This window comes from Heptranchias perlo, chromosome 14 (genome assembly GCF_035084215.1).
Source record: "Heptranchias perlo isolate sHepPer1 chromosome 14, sHepPer1.hap1, whole genome shotgun sequence".
NCBI lineage: Eukaryota > Metazoa > Chordata > Chondrichthyes > Hexanchiformes > Hexanchidae > Heptranchias > Heptranchias perlo.
Genome location: NC_090338.1, coordinates 41,759,814 through 41,787,328, shown reverse-complemented (window position 1 = coordinate 41,787,328; position 27,515 = coordinate 41,759,814). Strand labels below are relative to the sequence as shown.

Genomic DNA, 27,515 nt, shown 5'->3' with positions numbered 1-27,515 from the left:
CACATCTGCCACCCATATTGGAGGAGGAGGATGACGAAAAGGAGGCAGAGGATGAGGAGCAACCCATGGGCAGAACAGCGGCTCACCTGGCTGCTCGTGAGGCCAGGGAGTCACTGATATGTGAACGGTTCTCCTAACCTCTAACAGTGTGAAGAGTCCAGTCCTCACTACCTGGACTGAGGAGCGGCCACACCAGCCCCCTCCCCCACCCCCTGCACAAAATAGTTGTGCAACTATACATATACCCACTGTAGAGTGACCCAATAGGTGGCATCAAGCGTGGGTGTTCTTGGTGAACCTCATGAAAGGGACTTATTACACAAGCCAGTCAAAACAATAATAATATTTAATGTGCCATTAACAAAAATCAAATAAAAACAAAAAACACGACAAACCGTCAAACACCCTTGTGCATCACCTTTGTGCTCACAAAACCTTTGCCTTATGCTTCCGACTACTCCTATATGGTGCTTCCCCTGTGGCTGCAGCAGAGGTAGTGGCAGGTTGCTCTTGTTCATGCCCTGTCCGATTAGACGCTTTGGGCCGATGCCCTCTGGGTTTCGGTGCCCATGAGGGCTCCTCCAATGACAATTCCATCTGTACCTGTGCAGGGGCAGATTCGACCACCTGAAGAGGAGGCAACATTGCGGGTACTGGTTGAGAGGGGGGCAACGGGTGAAACGTGGGAGCGCTTTGAATGGCGTCTCCACTTCCATGTCCCGTTTCGCTGTCATCCCTCTCCAGGGCCGGCCCACATCACTCCTACCACCCTGCTGGACAACAGTTTGGAGGACATGTGTGAAGCCTTGTAAGGCTAGTGCTAGTGTATCTGCCTGCCTGATTTAGGCGGCAGAAAGTTGCTCACCTTGAGTCCGAAGGGCCACTGTCAGGGCTTGAATGGACTCATTGGTGAGCCGTGCTTGAAGCTCGATGGAGGCTAGCCTTCCCTCCATCGCAGACATTCCCGCACTTACCCGCGACACTATCTCAGAGATGGCCTCACGTCCCTGTGACAATATCTCAGAGATTCCCTCCTGTACCTGTGCCACCATTCCACTCATGCAGGAGTTGGACTCCACCATCCTCTGCGCGATTGTGGAGAGTGCGCGTGGCACCTGTTCCAGCACCTCGCAAATGTGCTGCTGCACCTCGATCATTCTCCTTTTAAAAGATGGCCCCCAGGGTTTAGCAACTGTGTCCAACTGAGCAGAGCCTGGAGAAGAATGCTCCCACTGACATGGACTCTCCACTGTTGCCCCTGCCACCAGTGTCTGCTCATGCTCACATGTGTGGTGACTCACCATGCACAACCCGAACTAAGTGAGGACGGGGACCCACCGAGGTTTGTGTATCTGCGCTGGTGGATGTCTTGCTCAGATGCCGGCAGGTTCTCTGAGGAATTGCCCTCCACCATCACGGCGGTCGCTGAAGGCCCTGTAAGGGAACAGAAGGCAATATTAAGCATGATGACAGATGCTGAGGTGCTGAAGATGGCAAGGCATGTTAACATCAGTTGCTATTGTGAGTGCTGAATGTTAAAGTTCCGTCACCAGCCGTTTGTCGGGTGGCAGTCTCGGCGTCCCCGACGGACAGGCACTCGAGGGTGCGGCTTAATTCCAGAGCCTCCTGCTCTGTGTCAGTGAGGACGACCTGATGTTGCGGCCCCCCTCCGGTCTTCACCCTCTCCGTGCATTCTAGGCTCTCTTTTCCTATAAGGGGAGAAAGTAGAGAGGCGTGAGTGTTGGATGGTGACGTGGCCAACCGCTGAGTGCATTGGTTTGGGTGAGGCTGACCATGAAAGAGATGCTTCAGAGGGTGAGTATGAGACAGAGCCATGACATTGTATGAGGATTGGGTTGAGTGGTAGTGGTGGGATGAGTACTGGGCAGGTGAGTACGTGCAGGTAAGTTGAGGATGAGCTTTGAGTGGGTGTGAGGAGTGATGTTATAGAGTAGTGTTGGCATTGCAGAAGGAGTTGTAGGGTGGGGGCGGTGATGTGGAAGATGGAGTGTAGGAGAATGAATAAGTGTACTCACTTTGGCTGACCTAGTTAGGTCATTGAAGTGCTTTCTGCACTGGATCCATGTGTGGGAGACGTTGGTGCTGCTGGTGGCCTCCTCTGCCACCTCGAGCCAGGCCTTCTTGGTGGTAGAGACAGGCCACTTCCTCCCATCCGCTGGGTAGAAAATATCCCTCCTCCTCCTCACCCCATCCAGTAGGACCTGGAGTGAGGCATTGTTAAATCTGGGAGCAGTGTTTCCCCTGGTCTGCTCCATTCTGTACTTTTTGTTGTTTGCTGCAGGAGCAGCATTGTTGGAGGACTGCCCCTTTAAATAAGGCTCCTCCAGCTGACAGCTGTGATGCGGATGCGCAGTCCACCCGCTGTGCAGGTTGACGACAAGAAACCCGGAAGCCACGGTAAGTGCCTTCAATTTACCCGCGATCGCGTGGGGAACGGACCGATTTCACTGGGCAGGTTACCCACGTGCCCAATCACTCCACCCCCCCCCCCCTGCCATCCCGCCTTCCTGGTAATATTGGGGCCCTTATCTATATTGCAAGGCTAGCAGAGACACTCTGGAAGCATAGGGAGTTGGGGCTTACCTCGGAAAATAATTGAAAATACTAGAGCCAAAAAATCTAGAATAAAATAGTAGAAAAGATTCAAGAACATAACAAGCAAATTAACAGAGGAAAAAAAGTCAAAGTTAATTTGCCGAGTGTGACAAGCCACACTAAAGCTTTGTCATCAATGTATGCAGTACATTCCTTCTGTATGCCCATTAATGATTTATATGGATACAGGGATACAAGTCAGATGTTTATAATGTATATATTAAGGCCAATTCTGCACTCCCAGTGGGAATCAGTGCTCTCAGAAGCACATTGCGGAGATTAAGTTAATTCTAAATGGCAGAAAATTGCCGATCATATGCCTGCAATTTCTCACAATGCCCTCCCCACTGATATCACAGAATAAACCCCACAGTCTCCATATTCTGTCCTACATTCTGATTTTGCACACCCCCCACCACCCCACGAAAACTTTTCATTGTATTGAACAAAGAATAAGCTTTCTGAAGGAAATATTATCCTTGACCAAAAGGTCTATCTGCTTGATCATGTGTTGTCTTTGTGAAAGAAATATAGGAAAATAGTCCTAATAGGTAAAAATGAAAAGGGAACACGAAACTGCAAAACAAGAATAGTTTTTAAAAAGACAAGCCTGAATAAAAATGGGAGGAAAGATGGAAATGGAGAGGGGAAAAAAAGACTTGCACCAGATTGCACTACTTTTTAATGCAAACAGACATATAGGACCTTGGTTTAACATCTCATCTAAAGGATGGCACCTCCTCAATTCAGCACTGAAATCATGATATAGGGCTTGAACCCACTGTCTGACCCAGTGGTTGGCATATGTCTATTATTTATAACAATGTATCAGCTTAAATTAATATTGTGAAGATGAAGAGGTTTCATTTTGAAACAAAAAAAAACACATGAAAGACAGGCAATAAATAGTATGATTGGGAACAAACTTGGTAAGATTATTTTTAAATGATCAAAGTTCAACAGAGAGAATAAATGACCATATAATTTGTCGCATAATTGTGTTACTTGCTAAAACAGAACCATTGAGTAGGCACAGGAGGGGCAGTTTCCTTAAAATAAATTACTTTCTTTTTAAGAGAAAAAAAATTGGGCAGAGCAGCATTTTAAAAGGCCCAACATGCTGCCTCATGGAGTATGCAGACAATAAATAGTGAGAATGATACAAGTAGCGGCCAATAAAGGAAAATTGGCAGAATAAAATCAAACCCAAGCCATGCTCATGCACTTTCGAGCACCCTCTTCAGAGCAGCAATGAAGCTCATCGGGGAGATGTATCCTGCTTGGCCAATATTCTTTTTTGAATTGGTCCTTTCTTTGGCTTCTGTAAAATTATTCCAAAGTTTGCATTGTGTTGACATTCCTCATTTTAAACGAATTGCCCAGCAATGAAAGTTGTATTGCAGTTGCAATATAACATGTATTGTACATAAATTTTGTGAAATGTTATTATTTCTCCACCCCCCACCCCTCCCATCTTTAGGTCCTCAAGATCAAACATTAGCTCTTATGATCAAAGTTCATTTGAAACCCATAGATGCTTTAATATCCAACAAAAGGCTATTATGTGCTTCTGTAAAATGCAGTGGAATAAATCACTATTACAGGCATTTAAATCATGTCATTTGAATACAGAAGCCAAGCATCCATCATGGTTCAACACCAAAGTAATGCGAATGCTAATCTATAAACAGTAAATTAATATATATTTTTGGGTTTTTTTGTGTTCTCATCAATGTGAATGATATCAGTGCTGGGGAATAGAAGACTCTTTACATTTTTGTTACTCAGTATCAGCATTAATTACTCAGGCAAATGGATGGTGGTGCTCTCCATGCCGCCACAATGTTATACCATAACTTCAAAAGACCATCCCCTATTTTGTCTCCCAACTCAGACATTCTTATCTGAAGTTTGCCAATTCAGTGTCAGTTTGTCATCGTGAACAATTTTGTGCTATCTGAACAAATTCATTACCAACCGAGTTGAAACTGCCCAAACTTACATAGCAGAGAGGAGATTTTCAGCCCATCAGCTTGGGTTGGATTTGAATTCCTGTCCCAGAATTGAAAAGACAATGCACTGGCCCACTGCACTAACGCATCTCTTAAGTTTGTTTCTAACTCAAATTTGGAAGGGTACTCTATGAGGTTATCTTAACATCTCAACTGTTACAATCTGCATTACCCTACTTACAACATATTCCTGACATTCATTTTAGTTCGTTTTTGGGGTATGGGCACAAGGCCACATTTATTGTAATCCTTAGTTGCTCTGAGAATGTAGTAGTGGGCTTTCTGTAGTAATTGTTTCTACAGTCGAGTGGCCTACCACATTGTATGGCACTGGTGCCAGACCAAATAGGGGTGTTAGGATACATTCTATGAAGGACATTAGTGAATCAGTTGGATTTTTACAACAATCCTGTTGCTTTCACAGTCTTTTTTTTAAAACCAGTACTTGACAAGAGTTGGATTTGAAATCTTAAACTTTTGGTCCAGCACCATAACCATTAGGATGCCTGTAAGAATATTGGAAATAGGGAAAAATTGACATCTTTTTCTTAATGCTACTAACCATCATGCTCTTTAGGGTGTGCAGCTTATTTTGCTGAATTGTAAACTGTTAATCTTTGACTAGTGACTGACCCTTGTTACCATCAATGTGAGGCAAGGCAGCTATGTGATAAAAGAGGAACAATGACCCAAAAATCGGAACAATAATCCAAAGATAGCAATAAGACCAGGAGAATGACAAGATAGCTAGACGTGTACAGTCAAACAAATTGGCCACCTTGAAAAACAAGCTTGCAAAGGGTCTTGTGGTTAGATGAGTAATGTTAAAACAATCTGACCATCTTGACCTCTTTGAAAAACAACTTTGTTAATCTATAAGGTCTTATGAATATTGTTCCACATATGGTGTGAGGTTCCTGCCAGGGGGGACATAAAAATCCAACATCTCTTGAGTTCAGGGCAGAGGAATTAGCAAAGATCAACCATCTGTCAGAAGATCACCTAGCTATCTGAAGGCAACACAGCTGTCAGAAGAACACATGAAAACCTGAAGACTACCTCACGGTCGGAAAACTTGAAATGACCACGTCGCCAACTTAATTAGGAACTCTGCCCAGAGATCAAATGGGGTAATATTGTTTTGATCTTTGTTGTCTAATATTTTATATTTTTACATATTTGATTTAACTATTAATAAAAGAAACATTTGGTATCATGTCCGAATCTGTTACAAAATGGCGACCGCGGCAGAATGTGACCAATGTTTTGTGTTGACATAAATTCAAGCATCTAAAAGAAAATGTTTAAAAATTGACACACTTAGTTTGATTACAAAAGACATGAATTGTTCAAATTCCAGAAGTGAGGTTTTGTTTTAGTATAAGTGATCATAGCAAGTGTCCAACAAATGTTAGAAAAGAAACTGAAAAAGAAACTAAAGAGGTCCAAGTAACCATTAGAATAGATCTCCGAAATCATGGAGAAGGATGGGTCTTATAAGATAGACAGAGAATGGGTCGAGGATCAAGTTTGAAATAAAAAAGATGAATGTGAGAGTTGGCAAAAGGACCCTTATGTGGGCGGCCAACTTGCATGCACTTAAGAGTGAGGAACATATTAAACAATTAAAAGAGGAAAATAAGAAACAGTCAGACAAAAAATACAGGAATATTAAGAGACAGTCAAACGAAAAAGCAAGGTTGAAAGAACGTCTGACTGATGTCTTGACTATACTGGAGAGTTGGGAGTTAGTGGCTAAAATTGCAGCAGCGCAGGGGCTACAGAGTCAGAAAATATTACAAGGGAGAGATAGACTTAGAGAAAAATGGGAGACTAGAGTCAGAACTCAACCACTGTAGATGGGCTTTAAGGGAGATTATGTATCGACCCATAAATTCGGTAGACCACACATGGTGTAAGTTAATGTTTCACGAGTTATGTGGCACTTTGGGCAGACAAGGGGCTGTGGTGGCTGCTGGAATGTGAAAAGTCATGGGAGGAAAAACAACAGGTGTTTCCGATGTCAGAAAATAGGTCATTACGTCGTAGACTATCGGAGTAATGTAATGTAATGTCGCCCTGGCAGAGAAACAATGAGGGAAATCAGACCATGACTCTCCAAAAACCGGGAGAAGTGGAACAAAAATTAGATAAATTAATAACCCCTCTGACTACCCAATATCAGAAACAGATACACTGGTTCCAAGAACAGTTGACAGTTAAGAGAGAAAGCATATGTACAATGACCCGGTGGTGTACAATGTACAATGAGCGGGTGGTGTTGGAGACGAGGTAGACGGGGAAGGGTTGGTAGAGGAGGTAGCGAACTATCACTCCCCAGACAATACAAGGAGCCAATGATGAGAATAAAGTCGATTGTGAAGGTTTAGATGAGGATTGCATAATGGAAGTCACAGAAGTCAAAGAATTATTGACACAAACCCAAAACGTGTTACAGAGTAAAAGACCAGAAGGGAAAAAGGCTGGGTCTCCAGTACCCCTTTTTCATTCACTATACCCCAAGTTTCCAGCAACAGAGGAGAAGGAGAAAACTTTTACAGGAGAACCAATACAAACTTGATAAATGGTCTTTCCCACATAAGATTTTAAATTGGTACAAAATTAAGTTAAGTAGGAAACATCAGAGATTGAAAATGCAGATGAAAGATAAAGGATAGATGATTTAATACAGGTGAAATAAAGGTGAGAAGGGAAGATTCAGTCTCCCCCACTGTTAAAAGCTATTGGATTTTTCTTTAGTTTTTAGTGTTAGCCGCAGACTGCAGCTGGCTCCATTTCCTCTTTATTCACAAAACTGAAGCAGCATTTACCCTTTGTAGTCCCAGTCGTTTAATATAAGCATTTCAACCGTTGCATTTTCTAAGCATAGTACCATTGTTAAATGTACAAGTAAAAAGAGTTTGGAGAATTATTGCGCTTTTACGGGACTACGTCCTTTTTTATGTCTGTGTGATTTGAGATTTAAATCGATTGTTTGCAAATTTGCAAAGTTTCTTTAAATTTAGCTGAAATATATCTGAGTATGGAGCTGCTGTGATAAAGCTGGCTCTGCCTTCTTTTCAGTCATTACTGCAAAGAAGTTTTAAAATCATGTTGTTTTACACAGACTGATGTAATTAAAATTCTAAAATGGGAGGCGTAGGAAAGATGCATGAACGGACTTGTGGTGACGCAAACACAAGAAACTTATTACAATTTGCAGTTAGAGATTATTCCTGCTCTTAAATTTTTCCTTCCCTATCTCTTGACTTCCAATTTATGCAACTGAATGTATGTAGATTTTTTAAAATCACGCTAAGAGAAATGGTACACAATTTTACTAAGCGCAATCGGGAAGAGATTTAGGTGAGCTCGGAGACAATGGAAACATGATAAAACAATGCACAAGGGATTAGAGGGATTACTTAAAGGAATGAATAGGCAGACGAGGGATGTTATCTCAGAACAAGGAGAGTCCCTGGTTTTAATAAAAAGACTGACAGAGAGACAGGTTAGGGATAGGGATATTGGCAATCATTCAGAATAACAAAGACTAAGGAACAACTGATCTTAAAGGCAATCATGTATGGAGGGTTTTTACAATGTTCAGATTCAAAAGGGGGTCAAATGCTATAGGAAACAATTGGATCCCAAATTTTATATTGGGCAATCAAATGAAAATCTGGAAATCAGATGGGAATATGGATTGGTGTAAGGTGCGATGGCTTGGATTGGTATATTATGCTAAGAAGCTTTGCAAGCAAAGTGACATTGCTTCACGACTAATTCCTGTGGTAGTGGCAATACCATTGCTATCTGCTGATGTAAAACCAATGAACGTATTCAAAGTGGAATCGATGGGCTTGTTGGAGGATGATATACGTATGGAATTTGTAAATTATCCAAAGATCGAAGATATCATTAAAGGGAAGAAGGCGGCTTCTGGATTGCACCAAACACTTCGTGCTGTTCCAGGAAAAGTGGATCCTGGTTGTACAGATGTGATGTTTTACAAAGCGCACTGCCAGTTTGTGGTTTTACCCAAGATGAAGACTCCCCTAATTGTACTATTGAATTTGAAAAGGACCAACATCATTTTTAAGGAGAGAGGAAGGTATTGCATTACAACTAACAAGAAGCACTACACACAAAGCAACACCATGGGCTCGATGTTACCAGGGCTGCGGGTTCGCGGTGGGGGGGGCTATTGGGCGCGTGGGTAACGCGCCCGGCTAAATCAGTCTGCCCCCCGCGCGATTGCAGCCTAATTGGATCCACTTACCTGGTCTTCCGGGTTCCCCACTGCTGATCTGCGCGTCGGGCGGACTGCACATGTGCAGTAAGATCTGTCAGCTGGAGGAGCTCTATTTAAAGGGGCAGTCCTCCACTGAAAGATGCTGCAACAAATAGCAAAAATTACAGCATGGAGCAGCCCAGGGGGAAGGCTGCTCCCAGTTTAATGATGCCTCACTCCAGGTATCATTAGATGGGGTGAGGAGGAGGGGGAGGACAGAGATCTTCCCCCCGGCGGGCGGGAGGAAGCGGCCTGCCTCTGCCACCAGGAAGGCCTGGCTCGAGGTGGCAGAGGAGGTCACCTGCACCACCAACATATCGCCCACCTGCATACAGTGCAGAAGGCGCTCCAATGACCTAAGTAGGTCAGCCAAAGTGAGTACACTTACTCATTCCCCTACATCCATTTGCCACATCACCATCCCCACCCCACACCACCTTCTGCACTGCCAACACTACACTATCACATCACTCCTCACACCCACTCAAAGCTCATCCTCATCTTACCTGCACTTACTCACCTCGCCAGTACTCATCCTGCCACTACCACTCAACCCAATCCTCATACAATCTCATGGCTCCATCTCATGCTCACCCTCTCATGCATCTCTTTCACGGTCAGCCTCACTCAACCTGCCACCACCAGTGCTGCAGCCACAGGGCATGCATCACATATGTGCAGTAGGAAGCGTAAGGCAAAAGTGTCGTGAGCATGAAGGGGATGCACAAGGGTGTTTGAGGGTTTGTCATGGTTTTTACTTATATTGAATTTCTGATCAACTCACATTACATATTATATTGGCACCACTACTGCCACGTCTTTGCGAATCTTGTCTGCTTTGTGCAACAATGCCCTCTCCTGAGGATCACAATGAAGACCCACAACTGATGACACCCATTGTGTCACTGCAGAGTGGGTGTAGGTGTATTTGCATGGCTCTTTTGTGCAGACAACTGAGAGACGTTGGCGATGTCCCCGGTGGCACCCTGGAAGGATGCGGAGAAGTTGTTGAGGGCAGTGGTGACTTTGACAGCGACAGGTAAGAAGATGGTGCTCGGGCCAACCGGGAGCAGCTCGGCATGAAGGAGGCTGCAGATGTCCACGACTACATGTCGAGTGATTCTGAGCCTCCGTGTGCACTGCTGCTCAGAGAGGTCCAGGAAGCTGAGCCTCGGTCTGTGGACCCTGTGGTGAGGGTAGTGCCCTCTGAGACGCATCTCTCTCTGCGGTTGCCTTCCCTCCTGCTGTGCAAGTGGATGTGTCACAGCACTCTGTTGTGGAGCTCCACGTGTCAGAGGTGGACGGCGTGGCCGGCGAGGCTGGTGATGCTGTTCGCCCTCCGAGGAGGTCATGACTGCAGCTACGGCGGCCCCCATCCAGAAGATGTACATCTGAGGGGGTCCGCAAGGTAGGTACATGTCTCTGGACCCCGGGGTAAGTGTGCAAGTTGGTGAATTTTCTTGTCAGGAGGAGGGTGGTGGAGGCCAAACTTTGTCCCAAGTGACAGAGTGGCCTCCTGCAATGAGTGAGGGTCTCGCCCCCCACCTGTCAAATGGATCTTTGCAGCTGCCACAGGCTGATGGCTGCAACACGTCCATTTCAACTTGGAGTGTTTCCCCCCAGTATGGGAAACAGTCCCAGTTGTCTCTAAAATCCCACCCCTCCTGACATATTCCCTTAATCAGGTCTGTTAATGACCTGCATTACCTAAGTAAATACTGTCAAGTGGCACCCCACTGGCTTTAATTGCCTGCGGGAGTCCCACATGCGGGGGCTGCGCGCGCATGTCGGCGCGGCTGTGGGGTACCCGGAAGTGGGAGGGTTGGAGCCGGGCTCCCGACCCGCTCCGGAATTCCCAGATTTTCGGAGCCCCCCCGGCCAGGAACACACACGATAGCGGGTGCTAAAATGGAGCCCCATATGTCCGGTTTGGCGATTAACATTTTGCTTTACACTAACCAGAATTACTAAATTGGGGGTAAGATATTGGTGCCTGTTATGATACATGGTTACAAAAATGCAAGTAAACATTACCCTCCAGTCAGAAAGCTTACGAGTGGTTGTAAATTTTGGCCGCAAAAGCATTATGCGTACTTGAACGTGCCATCAGGAACGTTAGATGGAGGCAGGGCCACTTAGAACTGACAGCATTATTAAAGGATAGATAAGAGATCGATACCCTTAAGATTTTCTCACTCTCAGGGGCTAATTTTAAACCCAAGAACAGGTGGGTTGGTGGTGGGTGGGAGTTGAAAATAGTTGTTTTTTGGGTTGCGACTGCAACTCGGCTTTATTTCCGGGTTTAACATCGGCGTGGAAAATTACAGGCTTCCCACTGGGAATGACAAGTCCAAAAATTTTGCGGTCACGACCCAAAAAAACAACTATTTTCAACTCTCACCCGCCCCCAACCCACCCATTCTTGGAGTTTAAAATCACCCCTCTCAAGGTGGGGTAGTTCCTAACCCAGATTACGAATGGTCACTGCCCACCAAAAGTCAGGCAGGTTTCTATTCCATGGTGGTCATGGAGGACGACGTTAGCCCATCCCGACAAAGGTTAGTGTGACTTCTACTAACAATACTGCTTTTCTTGATATATATTAATGACTTGGACTTAGGTGTACAGGGCACAATTTCAAAATTTGCAGATGACACAAAACTTGGAAGCGTAGTGAACAGTGAGGAGGATACTGATAGACTTCAAGAGGATACAGACAGGCTGGTGGCATGGGCGGACACATGGCACATGAAATTTAACGCCGAAAAATGTGAGGTGATACATTTCGGTAGGAAGAATGAGGAGAGGCAATATAAACTAGAGAGCATAATTCTAAAAGGGGAACAGGAACAGAGAGATCAGGGGGTATCGTTGAAGGTGGCAGGGCAGGTTGAGAAAGCGATTAAAGCAGCATACGGGATCCTGGGCTTTTTAAATAGAGGCATAGAGTACAAAAGCAAGGAAGCCATGATGAACCTTTATAAAAGTTCTCTAGATTCAGGAACTGTCCCTCTAGATTGGAAAATTGCACATGTCACTCCGCTTTTAAAGAAAGGAGAGAGAGGGAAACCAGGGAATTATAGACCAGTTAGCCTAACATCTGTTGTGGGGAAATTGCTGGAGTCTATAATTAAGGATAGGGTGACTGAACACCTCGAGAATTTTCAGTTAATCACAGAGAGCCAGCATGGATTTGTGAAAGGTAGGTCGTGCCTGACAAACCTGATTGAATTTTTGAAGAGGTGACTAAAGTAGTGGACAGGGGAATGTCAATGGATGTTATTTATATGGACTTCCAGAAGGCATTTGATAAGGTCCCACATAAGAGACTGTTAGCTGAGTTAGAAGCCCATGGAATCGAGGGAAAAGTACGGACTTGGTTAGGAAATTGGCTGAGCGAAAGGCCACAGAGAGTAGAGATAATGGGTAAGTATTCACATTGGCAGGATGTGACTAGTGGAGTCCCGCAGGGATCTGTCTTGGGGCCTCAATTATTCACAATATTTATTAACGACTTAGATGAAGGCATAGAAAGTCTCATATCTAAGTTTGCCGATGACACAAACATTCCTATGTAAAACCCTGGTTCAGCCACAACTGGAGTATTATGTCCAGTTCTGGGCACCGCACTTTAGGGAGGATGTGAAGGCCATAGAGAGGCTGCAGAAGAGATTTACTAGAATGAGTCCAGGGATGAGGGTCTTTAGTTATGTGGATAGATTGGAGAAGCTGGGGTTGTTCTCCTTGGAACATAGAAGGTTGACAGTAGATTGGATAGAGATATTCAAAAACCATGAAGGGTCTGGACAGAATAGATAGAGAGAAACTGTTCCCATTGGCGGAAGGGTCGAGAACCAGAGGACATCAATTTAAGGTGATTGGCAAAAGAACCAAAGGTGACAAGAAGAAAAACTTTTTTACACAGCGAGTGGTTAGGGCCTGGAATGCATTGCCAAGGGGGCTGGTGGAGGCAGATTCAATCATGGCCTTCATTAAAGGATATGAGACCCTCTGACCAGGTCCAGGTTACCATCATTTATAAGTACTGAATAAGGAAAAAATTTGGAGGGCCACGGGGATAGGGCAGGGGAGTGGGACTAGCTGGATTGTTCTTGCATAGAGCTGGCATGGACTCGATGGGCTGAATGGCCTCCTGTGCTGTAACCTTTCTATGATTCTATGAATACAATCCTCTGATCATTGGGGTGTTAGGATATAAATTAAAAAGCAGAACTTCAAAGGTAGTGATCTCAGGATTACTACCGGTGCCACGTGCTAGTGAGTATAGGAACAGGAGAATAGACAGGATGAATGCGTGGCTGCAGGGATGGTGTAGGAGGGAGGGATTTAGATTCCTGGGACATTGGGACCGGTTCTGGGGAAGGTGGGACCTGTACAAGCGGGACGGGTTACACCCGAGCAGGACTGGGACCAATGTCCTCGCGGGGGTTGCTAGTGCTGTTGGGGAAGGTTTAAACTAGAGTGGCAGGGGGATGGGAACCTGAGCGGGAAGTCAGAAGAGAATAAAGTTGAGAGCAGCAAGAGAGAGGAAGACCCAGGGGAAATCTACAATACAAATAGTACAAACACTTGTTCAAGAACAAGTGAAAGGGAAAAGCAGAGCAGCAGAAAGAAAGTGTACTTTAGGCACAACAGATAAAATAAAAACTAGAAGGCACAAGGCGATTAACCCAGCATCAAAGCTGTGGCAGGGGGTTGGGAACCTGAGCAGGGAGACAGAGGAAAGCGTATCAGGAAGGGACAGAAGGTATGGAGTAAAAGGTAAAGTGTTAAAAAAGGAAAAAGCAGGAACTAAGTCTCACAAAACATATTTGAAAGTTCTTTATCTGAATGCACGTAGCATTCGTAACAAAATGGACGAGTTAACGGCACAAATATCTACATATGGGTATGATCTTGTGGCCATTACAGAAACATGGCTGCAGGGTGACAACGACTGGGAATTAAATATGCCAGGGTATTTAACAATCAGGAAGGACAGGCAGGAAGGAAGGGGAGGTGGGGTGGCTATGTTAATAAAGGAAGGAATCACTGTAATACAGAGAAATGATATTGGGACAAAAGATCAGGACAATGAAACCGTTTGGGTAGAGATAAGGAATAATAAGGGGAAAAAAACACTCATGGGCGTAGTATATAGGCCTAATAGTTGCAACTCTGCTGGAAGAAGTATTAATCAGGAAATAGTCAGGGCATGTAATAAGGGAACAGCTATAATTATGGGGGATTTTAACCATCATATTAACTGGACAAATCAAATTGGGCAGGGCAGCCTTGAGGAAGAGTTTATTGAGTGTATTAAGGATGGATTTCTTGAGCAGTATGTAACTGATCCTACAAGGGGGCAGGCAACCTTGGACCTGGTCCTGTGTAATGAGCCAGGATTAATTAATAATGTCCTAGTTAAGAATCCCCTTGGAATGAATGACCATAACATGGTTACATTCCATATCCAATTAGAGGGTGAGAAGGTTGGTTCTCAAACAAGCGCACTGAGCTTGAATAAAGGAGACTATGATGGTAGAAGAGCGGAATTGATTAAAGTGGACTGGGAAAATAGATTAAAGGGTAAGACGGTACATGAGCAGTGGTGTTCATTTAAGGAGTTATTTTACAACTTTCAAAAAATATATATTCCACTGAGGAAAAAAGGGTGTAAAAGAAATGACAGCCATCCGTGGCTAAGTAAAGAAATTAAGGATAGTATCCAACTAAAAACAAGGACATATAAGGTAGCCAAACTTAGTGGGAGGATAGAAGATTGGGAAGTCTTCAAAAGACAGCAAAAAGTAACTAAAGGATTGATTAAGAAAGGGAAGGTAGATTATGAAAATAAATTAGCAAAAAATATAAAAACAGATAGCAAGAGTTTCTACAGTTATATAAAAAGAAAAAGGGTGGCTAAGGCAAACGTAGGTCCTTTAGAGGATGAGACCGGGAAATTAATGGTGGGAAACATGGAGATGGCAAAAATGCTGAACAAATATTTTGTTTCAGTCTTTACGGTAGAGGACACTAAGAATATCCCAACACTGGACAAACAGGGGGCTCTGGGGGGGGGAGGAGCTTAATATGATTAAAATCACTAAGGAGTTGGTACTCAGTAAATTAATGGGACTCAAGGTGGATAAATCCCCTGGGCCTGATGGCTTACATCCGAGGGTCTTGAGGGACGTGGCAGTAGGGATTGTGGATGCTTTGGTAATAATTTTCCAAAATTCTCTGGACTCGGCAAAGGTCCCGGCAGATTGGAAAACTGCTAATGTAACACCCTTATTTAAAAAGGGTAGTAGGCAGAAGGCTGGAAATTATAGACCAGTTAGCCTAACATCTGTGGTGGGTAAAATTTCGGAGTCTATTATTAAGAAGACAGTAGCGGAACATTTGGATAAACATAATTTAATAGGACAAAGTCAGCATGGCTTTATGAAGGGGAAGTCATGTCTGACAAATTTGCTTGAGTTCTTTGAGGACATAACGTACAGGGTGGATAAAGGGGAACCAGTGGACGTAGTGTATTTAGACTTCCAGAAGGCATTCGACAAAGTGCCACATAAAAGATTATTGCTCAAGATAAAGAATCACTGGATTGGGGGTAATATTCTGGCATGGGTGGAGGATTGGTTATCTAACAGGAAGCAGAGAGTTGGGATAAATGGTTCATTCTCGGACTGGCAACCAGTAGCCAGTGGTGTTCCGCAGGGGTCGGTGCTGGGTCCCCAACTCTTTACAATCTATATTAACGATTTGGAGGAGGGGACCGAGTGTAACATATTAAAGTTTGCAGATGATACAAAGATGGGAGGGAAAGTAGAGAGTGAGGAGGACATAAAAACCTACAAGGGGATATAGACAGGCTGGGTGAGTGGGCGGAGATTTGGCAGATGCAATACAATATTGGAAAATGTGAGGTTATGCACTTTGGCAGGAAAAATCAGAGAGCAAGTTATTATCTTAATGGTGAGAAACTGGAAAGTACTGCAGTACAAAGGGATCTGGGGGTCCTAGTGCAAGAAAATCAAAAAGTTAGTATGCAGGTGCAGCATCACCTGGATCAAGAAGGCCAACGGAATGTTGGCTTTTATTGCTCGGGGGATAGAATATAAAAACAGGGAGGTATTGCTGCAGTTATATAAGGTATTGGCGAGACCGCACCTGGAATACTGCATACAGTTTTGATGTCCATATTTAAGAAGGTGGTTAGAAGGAACCACCTTGACTGAATTCTATCAACCCCCACCCTATTTGGTCTTGGGAGAACGGTGGGGTGGGGGAGGGGGTTGGGGCAGTGAACCTTCAACTTTGTGTTCAACAGGGTGATGCCTGGGCTTGGGAAATTAATTACACTCAGGATCACCAGTCATGTGAATGTACATTTGCCAATGAATCACCTTTCTGTGACATGCGGGTAACATCCCAATGGCAGGGTATTCGTATTGCTTACCAAGGAAGTGGGAAATACTGTTACACAACCACCGAGATGACCTTCATATATGGAGGCAGGGAGTTTCCACTAATACAGTCAATGGGATGTGTAACCTACTCCCATGAGTTCAAACTGGGGTCCAATTGGGCCGCCCCGCTAACTATACTTGATCATGACAGCACCAGACTGAAGATCCGTGGGGACTTGATGGAGAAAGCATTACAGCCTGTAATTCGACTCAGGCACTCCATTCCCCTTTTATCATTCAGTCTTAAAAGTGTCTTGGATAGAAGTGTTACCTCAGAAATACATCTGGTCAAAATGCAGCAGGATAACAAGGAAATAGAGAAAGGTACACAAACCCTTGGGGCTAAATCATAGTGGGGGAATGTCTATAATGCTGGTGAATCCCCATGGGCATGTTTAGCGTTATATGCTTTCCTGATCATACAAGTCCTGATTACCATATCCCCAATAGTGTCTACCTGCTGGGTCCACAGGGGGTCTCCAAATTAAAACAGAATGTACGCTATTCCAATAAGACATTACCATTTGGTGTCACATCCAAATCTGTTACATACCATGTCTTACTCCTAATTATCTGACATAAAACTCAGTATTATATGATTATTCAGATGAATAGAATTTACTTTTACCTACATTAGATATGTTACATGTGAATTTAAAATTCTTTTGTTAACTACATTATTAAAAATAAATCTTTTCAGCTTTGTGAGAAGGCTAAACAATGCTCAAATGTATTTAGGGATAGATATTGGTTCAGGGTGAGATAGTCAGTGATTCCCTACAGTACTTCTGTTTGCCTTTACTTACAAGTTAATTGCACCAGCAATTCACTCAGCTTTAAATGTACGTGAAACTTGCAGATGACTGTCAGGCACTATAATATTATTCTTGGAACCAAACTATTTAATATGCAAATTACGTGTCAAAATTAAACAAAGTCAAAAGACAGCCGAGGGGCTGCTGTTGACATTCTTTAATCTGAATAATAAACTCGAGTAATATAATTACCTATCAAGTGGTGATAATTCTTTTGATCTTGTATGTTGTATTCTACCTTGGAGACCCGGAAGGATGATAAAACAGATGTGAGGTTTCGCAGTTTCATCAGAGTTCAGCTTTCAAATTTTTCAGTTTCTGTATTCGGCAGAGTTCATCCAGTAGGAGGGAAAACTGTCTCACCCACGCATAAAAAAAATCTTTCCTCCAAAAGTCTTGATTGTCAGACTTTGTAAGAAATGCTTTCTGGAGAAGATATGTGAACTGTCTGGACTCATTCAATCTTTATTTTATAAGTACTTACACTATCGGTATCTTGCTGTCTTCTTTTACTTCTGTGCAATTATAATTCTAGTGAATAAATTAGATTAATAGTTCTAGCCTCAGTTATATAAACTGACAACATAGCTTTTTCTGCCTTCCAGAGTGCAAAAGTGTGCATGGTAGACAGTCTGTGCAATCTCCAATGTAAAATATTGTGGTAAATGTGTTTGTTAATCTTGTGGCACATTACTCTTATTAATGGCACACAAAAGTGTAAGTTTTGGATCACATGAGACACAGGTCTGTTTTTAGAAACTGTCTTTTGTTAGTATAAATAAGAGTAAGTAAACTGTAGTCATATATAATCAATAAGCTTCAACTTCCAAAAATAGCCTACATGTAATTTCTCCCTCTGGTTAGAGGTCTATGATTTGTAGATTGATATATCTTGTTTTTTTTATTCGTTCATGGGATGTGGGTGAGGCCCATTCCCTAATTGCCCTCGAGAAGGTGGTGGTGAGCTGCCTTCTTGAACTGCTGCAGTCCGTGTGGTGAAGGTTCTCCCACAGTGCTGTTAGGAAGGGAGTTCCAGGATTTTGTTCCATAGGCAGCCTTTTTAAATGTGGATGAATGTCATTTTGGGGAAAAGAAAAAAAATCCAAGATGATTTATGTATCACTTCTGCCCTGTGGAAGTTACTGGGAAATAAGCTCTACAACATTTGTGACAATTTGATCCACCTGTATTCTATCACTTCATCAGAACAAATTCAAAAATGAATCATAGCCAGCAGAAAGCACTGCCTAGCATTCTTAAAGTTGTACTGAATGATATTTACAAAACTTTTGTCAGGCATCCTTTTTCCTTAAAAAGCTATTTTTGTGTCACTTGTATTGTATTACTTTTTAGTTTCATTGCACCTCAGTCTTTTTTTCAAATTCATTTTTGGGATGTAGGTGTCACCAGCAAGGCTGATATTTATTGCCATCCCTCGTTGTGCTTATGGAGTGTCTTGTTAGGTAAGTTAGCAGACAATTAAGAGTCAACTACATTGGCGTACAACTGGAATCACATATAGGCCAGACAGGGTAAGGATGGAAGCTTTCCTTCCCTAAAAGGACATTAGTGATCAGTTAGGTTTTTACGACAGACAGCTTCAGAGTCATTTTTACTGGTACCAGCTTTTTATTTCCAGATTTTGAAAACTGAAAATCAAATTCTCAAACTGCCATGGTGGGTCATGAACTCACTTTCTCCAGAATATTAGTCTAGGCCTCTAGATTACTAGTCCAGTAACATAACCACTATACTACCATACCTATGACCTAAATGTATCTGTTTATTTTGTTTCTTTGTCTGCTTTTGTCAGTTACAATTCAAAAGAATTTCAGTAATCAGCAACAGTCACCCTTGCATAAGAAAGGCATTCCTTTAAGAATTCCTCATATCGTCAGGGAGCTGGAGGATGATGAATTCTACAGCCATCAGTAGAGGCAGGTGCAAGTACATTGAAGAAGGGCAGAGCAGATCTGTGCATACCCAAGGAGATGGGTGTATAGATCACACCACAGTAATTTGGACATATCAGTAGAACAGTGACTTTGATACTTATACTTCACCAGGGGAGTCAATCACAGAACTTTGCCATCTCCTGTAGCCAGATCTCCAAACCTCTTGTACAACTGGAATGACTCTAGCTGTGAAGGTTAGTAACAACTGTCCTGACTTCTAGTCCAATGAGTCTTTTCATGTCAGGTGACAGTCAAATTAAACAGTATGCGGTACAGTGCTGCATACATCAAATAGATGATTAATTGTTTGCCAGGGCCAAGAACTTCACCATTTTTCCCCACGAATGACCATGATCAGCAGTTAAAGACTCTCACTTTTTCCAGAATGGCTGGCTTCCTCAATATGCTAGATTTCATTGCTGCACCACATATGGCCATTTGGTCTCCTTGCACCAAAGCAATAGCATTTATGAATACAAAGGGATTCCACGCCATCAATATGCAACTTGTACATAACCACCAGAATTACATTGTGGTAGATTCCAGATAGTCTGGGAACTGCTACGATGTATTTATTTGACACCAGACTACAGTTCCATTATTTCAAGTTAGTTCCACCCAAGATGGATGGTTTCTGAGCAACCCGAGATACCCTCGAGCTATGATGGTAACAGTGCAGAATATAAAAAGAAAATATAATGTATAAATATAATGTAACCTTGGCAAATGGCATCTGCAAGGAAGAGTTAACAGCTGACACTGTATTCTCCTGCTCCACTAACTCTTCCTACACAACTCCAACAGATGCTTTTTGAGGCGATGCCTTCTCAGTTAAAAATTAAAACACCCAAAGCATTAATTCCAATGCTACTTCCAAAAATGAAGCAATCCTCTCACATCCCCAGGCACTTGGAATCTACTGGCTCATCCAACAGATGCAGGAAAACAAAATCTCCCCAACAGTAAATGCAGGAGCCTTTTTAAGGAGCTCTACCTGAACTTTTAAGTTCCTGCCCCACATTTCCCATTAGCCCCTACCCTCGAAGCACATGGCCCAAGCTGTGCTGGGAGCATACAACCTTTATGTTAATAAAGGACATCAGAAACTCCAGGAGATCCTCTCCCCATGCCCATGATGTGGAAGGCACCTGTGAACTGCTGCTTGCGTCACTGCTGCACCCCAAGCAGAATTTTGGTATTACAATTTCTAGTTACAGTAGGATGTGATAATAGCAAAAGAAAACCCATCTGTTACAGGCCATTATCCCATAACCTACCGAGGTGAAAACTTAACATTTTGTTTAGTAGACTGCTTGAAAAGAAATGGCTTTATATCAGAGAGGTTCCTCCTGACAAATATCCCAGTTTGAGATACTAATCTTTAGTTCTGGCAAGAATACATTAGGTTCTATGGGTGCATGAGGATCACTTATTCCAAAATATGTACATAATCCAAATTAGCTCTTTCAAGAACCAGCAAAAAGGCAGCTCATTGAAAAGGATATATTAACATTATGTGGATGGATTCCAGTTCTTTCATATTAATTTGGTACAATTGGTATTTCACCCAGGTCTTTTTTGTGTATCATTTTGTTTGTAAATAAATCTTGAATAGTAATTTGGCCTGATGATACTTTCCATTATCCAAATTTATACAGTAGGCATCCAACATATTTGCCAGTGAGCAAGTTACCCCAATCAAGGTTAATTGTTAGGCTACCACTACACTAACTCATTGCTGCAAGATGTGAATGGTGTAAATTTTAGCAAACACACATTGGCATGATCAAGCCGTTCACATGAGAAATGGGTGTTGGTAAAAGCCTGAACAAACACCAGTGCCACTGTCCACTTCTTTCTTCCCTGTACCTCCCTCATCCACCCCCCAACTTTGCAACTTTATAGGATGGGTTATTTTATATACTGTTGGGAAAGCCCCAAAGCACATTCAGTAAAAGGGTTAACCTGAGTTGAACAGCTGGACCATACCTGGAGTACTGTGTACAGTTTTGGTCTCCTTGTCTAAGGAAGGATATACTTGCTTTAGAGACAGTGCCACAAAGGTTCAATAGATTGAATCCTGGGATGAGAGGGTTGTCCTGTGAGGAAAGATTGAGTAAAATGGGCCTAGACTCTCTGGAGTTTAGAAGACTGAGAGGTGATCTCATTGAAGCATACAGATTCTGAGAGGGCTTGACATGGCTGGAGAGTCTAGAACTAGGGGGCACAGTCTCAGGATAAGGGGTCGGCCATTTAAGACCGAGATGAGGAGGTATTTCTTCACTCAGAAGGCTGTGAATCTTTGGAATTCTCTACCCTAGAGGGCTGTGGATACTCAGTCTTTGAGTATATTTAATTGTAAACAATTTTACAACACCAAGTTATAGTCCAGCAATTTTATTTTAAATTCACAAGCTTTCGGAGGCTACCTCCTTCCTCAGGTGAACGATGTGGAAGGAGGTAGCCTCATCGTTCACCTGAGGAAGGAGGTAGCCTCCGAAAGCTTGTGAATTTAAAATAAAATTGCTGGACTATAACTTGGTGTTGTAAAATTGTTTACAATTGTCAACCCCAGTCCATCACCGGCATCTCCACATCATCGAGTATATTTAAGGCTGAGATAGATAGATTTTTGGGCTCTAGTGGAATCAAGGGATATGGGGATCCGGTGGGAAAGTGAAGTTGAGGTCAAAGATCAGCCAAGATCTTATTGAATTGTGGAGCAGGCTCGTGGGGCCGTATGGCCTACTCCGGCTCCTATTTCTTATGAGATAGGAGAAGTCGAATCAGCTGGCCAGGATGAAGACAGCTTATATGCATGTGTTAGAGCATAGGAAATCAAGAGCAGGTAAATCAACACAGGAAAAGAGAGAAGGCAAATGACAGAGTGAAGCAATAAACACGTGCAATCTATCTCAATTGGAGGGAGCCAGGGGCACCTAAGAGAGTTCTGGATACAGGGGAAATAGTGAGGCAAAGATCTCCAAGTGCCAGATACCTTGAGTCCTGAAGTATGATGCTGCAACAGAAAGTCCATAAACAAAAGTACTTCGAGAACCCTGAGCATCTGGCAGAAGAGTGCACATAGAGGAAGATCTATAATAACACAGACATTCTGAAAAACCCTTTGACTCCAGAGACAAAGGGGAGAAGTTGCACAGGAGAAAGCAATAAGATGAGAGAGCAAGACAGCAACAATAAAAGAGAAATTACACAAGAGTTTGTGAGCAAGTGCATGCACGAGAGAGGGTGATAGAGGAGCGAGAGATTGAGCACATGAGAAAGATGAAAAAGAAAGAATATAGAGGGGAAGAGATAAAGAGCAAAAGCATGAATGTAGGAGAGGGAAACTTCATGCAAGGGAAAGGGAGAAAGATTTGCATGGAAAGCAAAAGCTGAGAGAAAGGGATGGGGAGCAAGATAAAAGGGAGAGAAACCACTCGTGAGACACAAAAGAACAAGCATAGAGGAAAAACACAGATGAAAGCAAGAAAGTGATAGAGAGCAAGGGATACAGAGTGTGTGCTAGAGATGAGCAATCATGTATCAGAGAGGATAGAGATAGAGTGAGAAAAAGATAAAAAGGATGAAAGCGATAGGGTGATGGAGAAAGGAAAGCAATAAAAAGAGGCAAAAAAGTGAGGGAAATGTGGAAGAAAGGATAACAATGAGGAAAGGTGAAGAGACGGTAAAAGATAAAAGAGGAACAGAAACAAGGGAGAGAGAAGGGAAAAAAGGAGAGAGATAAGAGGGAAACCAGCTTAGAAATGAAAGAAGGAAGTGGAGTTGGAAGGATGTGGCGGGCTGAGAATTTTTTTTTGATGGGACCCAGCATGAAAACATTTGGGAAACAATAAGAAATGTGAAGAACAAAAATTGGCTTAAAGAGCCTCGAGTCAATGCATGAGGATCCAGTGTCCCTTGCATCATTTTGTGGGTGGTTGCACCATTCCAATGCACAAAATTTACTGGCTACACCATCTCATGTTTTACATAGAACGTACAGCAAAAAAAAACAGGACATTCGGCTTGACAGCTCTATGCCATGTGTTAATGCTCCACACGAGCCTCCTCCCTACTTCATCTGACCCTATCAACATATCCTTATATTCCTTTCTCCCTCATGTGTTTATCTAGCTTCCTCTTAAAGCATCTGTACTAGTCATCTTAACTGCACCTTGTGGTAGTGAGTTCCACATTCTCACTCTCTGGGTGAGGAAGTTTCTCCTGAATTCTCTACTGGATTTATTAGTGACTATCTTATATTGAGGACCCTAGTTCTGGTTTCTCCCACAAATGGAAACATCTTCTCTACATCTACCCTATCAAACACTTTCATAACATTAAAGACCTCTATCAGGTCACCCTCCAGTCTTCTCTTTTCTAGAGAAAAAAGCTCCAGCCTGTTCAATCGTTTCTGATAGGTATAACCTCTCAGTTCTTGTATCATTCTAGTAAGTCTTTTTTGCACCTTCTCCAGTGCCTCTATATCCTTTTTATAATATGGCGACCAGAACTGTTCACAGTAATCCAAGTGTGGTCTACCCAAGGTTCTACACATGTTTAACATGGCTACCCTGCTTTTCAATTCTATCCCTCTAGAAATGAACCCCAGTACTTGGTTTCTTTTTTTTTTTTAAATGGCCTTATTAACTTGTGTCTCTACTTTTAGTGATTTGTCTATCGGTAACCCCATCCCCGTGCTCCTTTATTTCTGTTTGTTCTCTGAAACAACAGAAGACAAATGTTTCTTCAGAAACAAATGACCTGTTGTCCAACAAGCTTAGTGTTCCACTGCATGCCTCTTTCCCCCACCAGCGCCTCACCATTTTGTGCTTCCAATCCCAGTCCCCTCCCCCATGCTAAGCCCCTCCACCAGTGCCATTCTAATCCATCCCCAGGGCTAAACCCCTCCCCCTCCCCATGCTAACTCCACCCCTCCCTCATGCTAACCCCTCCTCCTACCCCGTACTAACCCCTCTTCCTACCCGCTCCCTGTGCTAACCCCATCCCTCCCCGGTGCTAACCCCCCTGCTAACTCCTCCCCCTATGCTAACCCCTCCACCTACCCCCCTGCTAACTCCTCCCCTGTGCTAACTCCTCCTCCAACCCCAACCACCCCCCATACTAACCCCACCCATCTGGCCCCAGCCTCGTGCTACCCACTCCCTCAGCCCAGTCTCCAGCTTGTATACCCTCAGTGTGTGCGCTGCAAGGGGTTCAGGCATTCTTTTCTAGCAATGGCTCACGCTGAATATTGTCTGTGCACTTTGCATGTGTGAAGACACTAAACCTCTTATCACGATGTGCTTCGGCCACTCGTCTTCATCTGATTCCGCTCCCTCGACCTTTCCCATTATAAATATACGATATGACAACCTCTGCAGAATAGAACTGCGGCAGTCCTCGCCAATCGTTCCCTATTTTTCCTCCCCGCATAGGTTTCCTCTGCCGTGCAGCAATGTGTTTTCATGATTGACAGTTGTAACGGGACTGATGAGGTCCGTTTTCTCACAACAGATATCTCTTGGGGTACAGAACAAATGGGCATCAATAGCACTTAGGTATGGCCATTTGTAAGCTCATGGGTTCGTTCACCTTTTGCTTTTGCGACCAAAACCAGGTAAAGCACATGCCATGGTGGAATTATTTAGTCAAGTTGTACTGGACCTTACTTTATTGTATTTTGCAGGTGTGCAGAAGCTGGTTAGCAGTTCAGACATACATTAGTGACCCATTACATGCAACACAGGGCTTGCCAATGCTTCGTAATAGAATCGGTCGAGGCTTTCAATGCACAAGTACCTCATCAATGTAAGTTATGTAAAGCTGCAGCATCCTGGTTCAATGGGTCATTTACAGAATTGCATTTCTTTGTAAGTGCATCCATCTATAATTTATCCAGTTAAAGTTATGTGTAATTAAAAATGGAATGTCTAACCATGGCAGTTCCAATACAGTTTGCAGCTTTATTTTACATCGAGACGCAAGTGTAACTTTGAGATAAAGATATTGCATTCTTCAAACGTTACATTTAACAACTCCACACGGTAACTATTAAACTGAAGCATTACTTACTGTGTGGATTGATAATGTGATACAAAGGCTTTAATTAAGGCCAAATCGTAAACCTTGCAGCGTCGGTGTGTTCTAAATGTATTTGCGAATATAAATCCTGGGTTGCTGGATACAATTAAGAAAATAACTCATTCTACTTTTTGGTTGAAATCCAGCCCTGCGCCCTCACCTCAATGTCATGTACTATATTTAAAATAGGTGAACAAACGGTGTTGTCTTACCTATGTGAATGATGGAATCACTAGCTACAGTGTCCGTACATAAGATCCAAGAGATGAACACAATGAGAGCGGCGAAAACTTCCATTTCCTTTTAAACTGTCAATTGGAGACAGCAGTCACATCCAATATCCGCTGCATAAAGCACATAACGTCAAAGCAAAACCTTGCGATCCAATTTGTTTACGCCTAATAAAACGTTTATATAGAAACGGGTGATTTTCTGCTGGTGGTGGAAAATCCACTTCTAGAAGTTTACAGACATTTTTTTTAAAAAAACGAACACAACGTGTCCCTTGATTCCACTCTTCAAAAGATTGGTCGAAAGCTCCAAGTGACTACAAGGTGAACCAAACTATAGCTAAAAGATGCGGGATTCAACGGGAACAGCTTTAGGTTACTTCCCCAGCCGTCGTTGCTCATGATGTTGCAAAAAATTGTATTTTACCATAAGTGGCAGTTACCAATTCAATGTCTGTCAGTAGCATAAAATCCATGACACCCAAAAAAAAACGAGCGCTGAAAAGAACGAGCAGTGAAATAGTACAATCTTCAACTGCAGAGACCTTTCCACTCTGTTTCTTGCGTTGTACTCTGATTTCAGCTATTGTATGGAGCTATTTCCTGACAAGGCAGTGGAGGTGCAAACCACCTCTATCTCCTGGAAAATTGTATTGGAACAAAGCTTTAAAAGGGGTCAAAACATGAGGCACCAGATAGACCGCGTACATACAGCCACTAGCGGCAATAACTGGGAATACGTTCAATTTGCGTAAGTAGCAGAATTGACGTTATGCAGCATTCTCCGGAATAGGGCATGCAGAAATGTCTGTGTTCATCTAAAACTCGTCACAGATTATTAGCAGCCTTCAAAGCGTGCGTGCTGAAAACACCAAACTGATCTATGCCTTTATGAACGCTTAATCATTTGAAGGCGTTTGAATTAACACGTTTTGATGTATCCTCCTACTTGGCTGAGTTGCAGTTCAAACTGAAAGACTATAGAGACTGGAAACAACTGTAGAGAGCTTGTGCAATACAACGATCGTAATCCCGTTGTCAAGAGGACGCAGCCAAGCTAATTAAAATAGACAAAAAACAACTTAATAAGTAATGGGCATTTTCTGTTGCACAAAACTAATGGGGGTAGAACCTATAGCCAAGGCTGCTCTTTAGATCTCGCTTCCCATGACGTCATCTGGAAATGCTCATTAAATAGATGTCAGATAAATAACTCACAATGATCATGTGCATGGGGTTGGTAGGTGAGAAGCAAAATTCCTAAAGTAGGTTTGTTAAATATCTCACAGGAAAGAGAAAAATATAAGAATTTGACAGATTTATGTTTTTCTACTCTTTTGTCAACATCACTCACAGGCCAAAGCAGAATTAAACTCCTAGATAGCACCAAAAAGTGATTATCACCAACTTTATTTCCATTTCTGACAGTTCATAATGATCACCAGGTGTGCATTGCCCACTCACACCCTCTAGGAATTGGTTTGAAACTGCTTGAATTCATTCAACATAGGACTCTTAAAAGATCAGAGAAAGGAGTCTCCTAACCATTTATCCTGGGCTGTGTATTTATTGTAAGTTATCGAAACATTTTTATATTGTTATGTTTAGTTAGAGTCACAGGAAACCAGATTCCATGTGCTGTTTCCTCTATTTACACTGCTAAATTCAACTCATCTTTTTGCAGACTCAGCCTCACAAAAAGATGGGTCAAGTGGATCTATGATTCTGCTGCCCAGTTAAAGGAGCCAGACTTAGCAGTGTAAGTGCAAAAACAAATGCATAGTCATCACTCTCCTGTGCTTTAAACCAAAAAAGCACCAATGTGAAAGCACGTTTATTGAGAAATCAAGGGGACGATCAAAGGTCCATTGTGCAGGACAACATCAAGGTTGAAAAGAGTAAGAGATGACGTACTTCTGGAATTAACGATTAGGTGATACCAAGTTTGGGTTTTAAAAGTCTAAAAATAACAGGAAGAGGAAATGACTGAGGAAGATAAGAAATTCTAGAGTTCTGAGGTCCTGGGAAAGA

At 42.9% G+C, this 27,515-nt stretch overlaps 1 protein-coding gene across 1 annotated transcript in view; it reads right to left on the bottom strand.

Moving 5' to 3' along the window:
* Nucleotides 1-26,108, bottom strand: part of LOC137332471 (glutamate receptor ionotropic, delta-2-like) — a 366,170-nt gene extending 340,062 nt beyond the window's left edge. Inside the window, exon 1 of the mRNA XM_067996343.1 lies at nt 25,467-26,108. Within this exon, the coding sequence (XP_067852444.1) occupies nt 25,467-25,551 (85 nt within the window). The 5' untranslated portion in view covers nt 25,552-26,108. The remainder of the gene's footprint in view (nt 1-25,466) is intronic.
* Nucleotides 26,109-27,515: the final 1,407 nt, after the last annotated feature.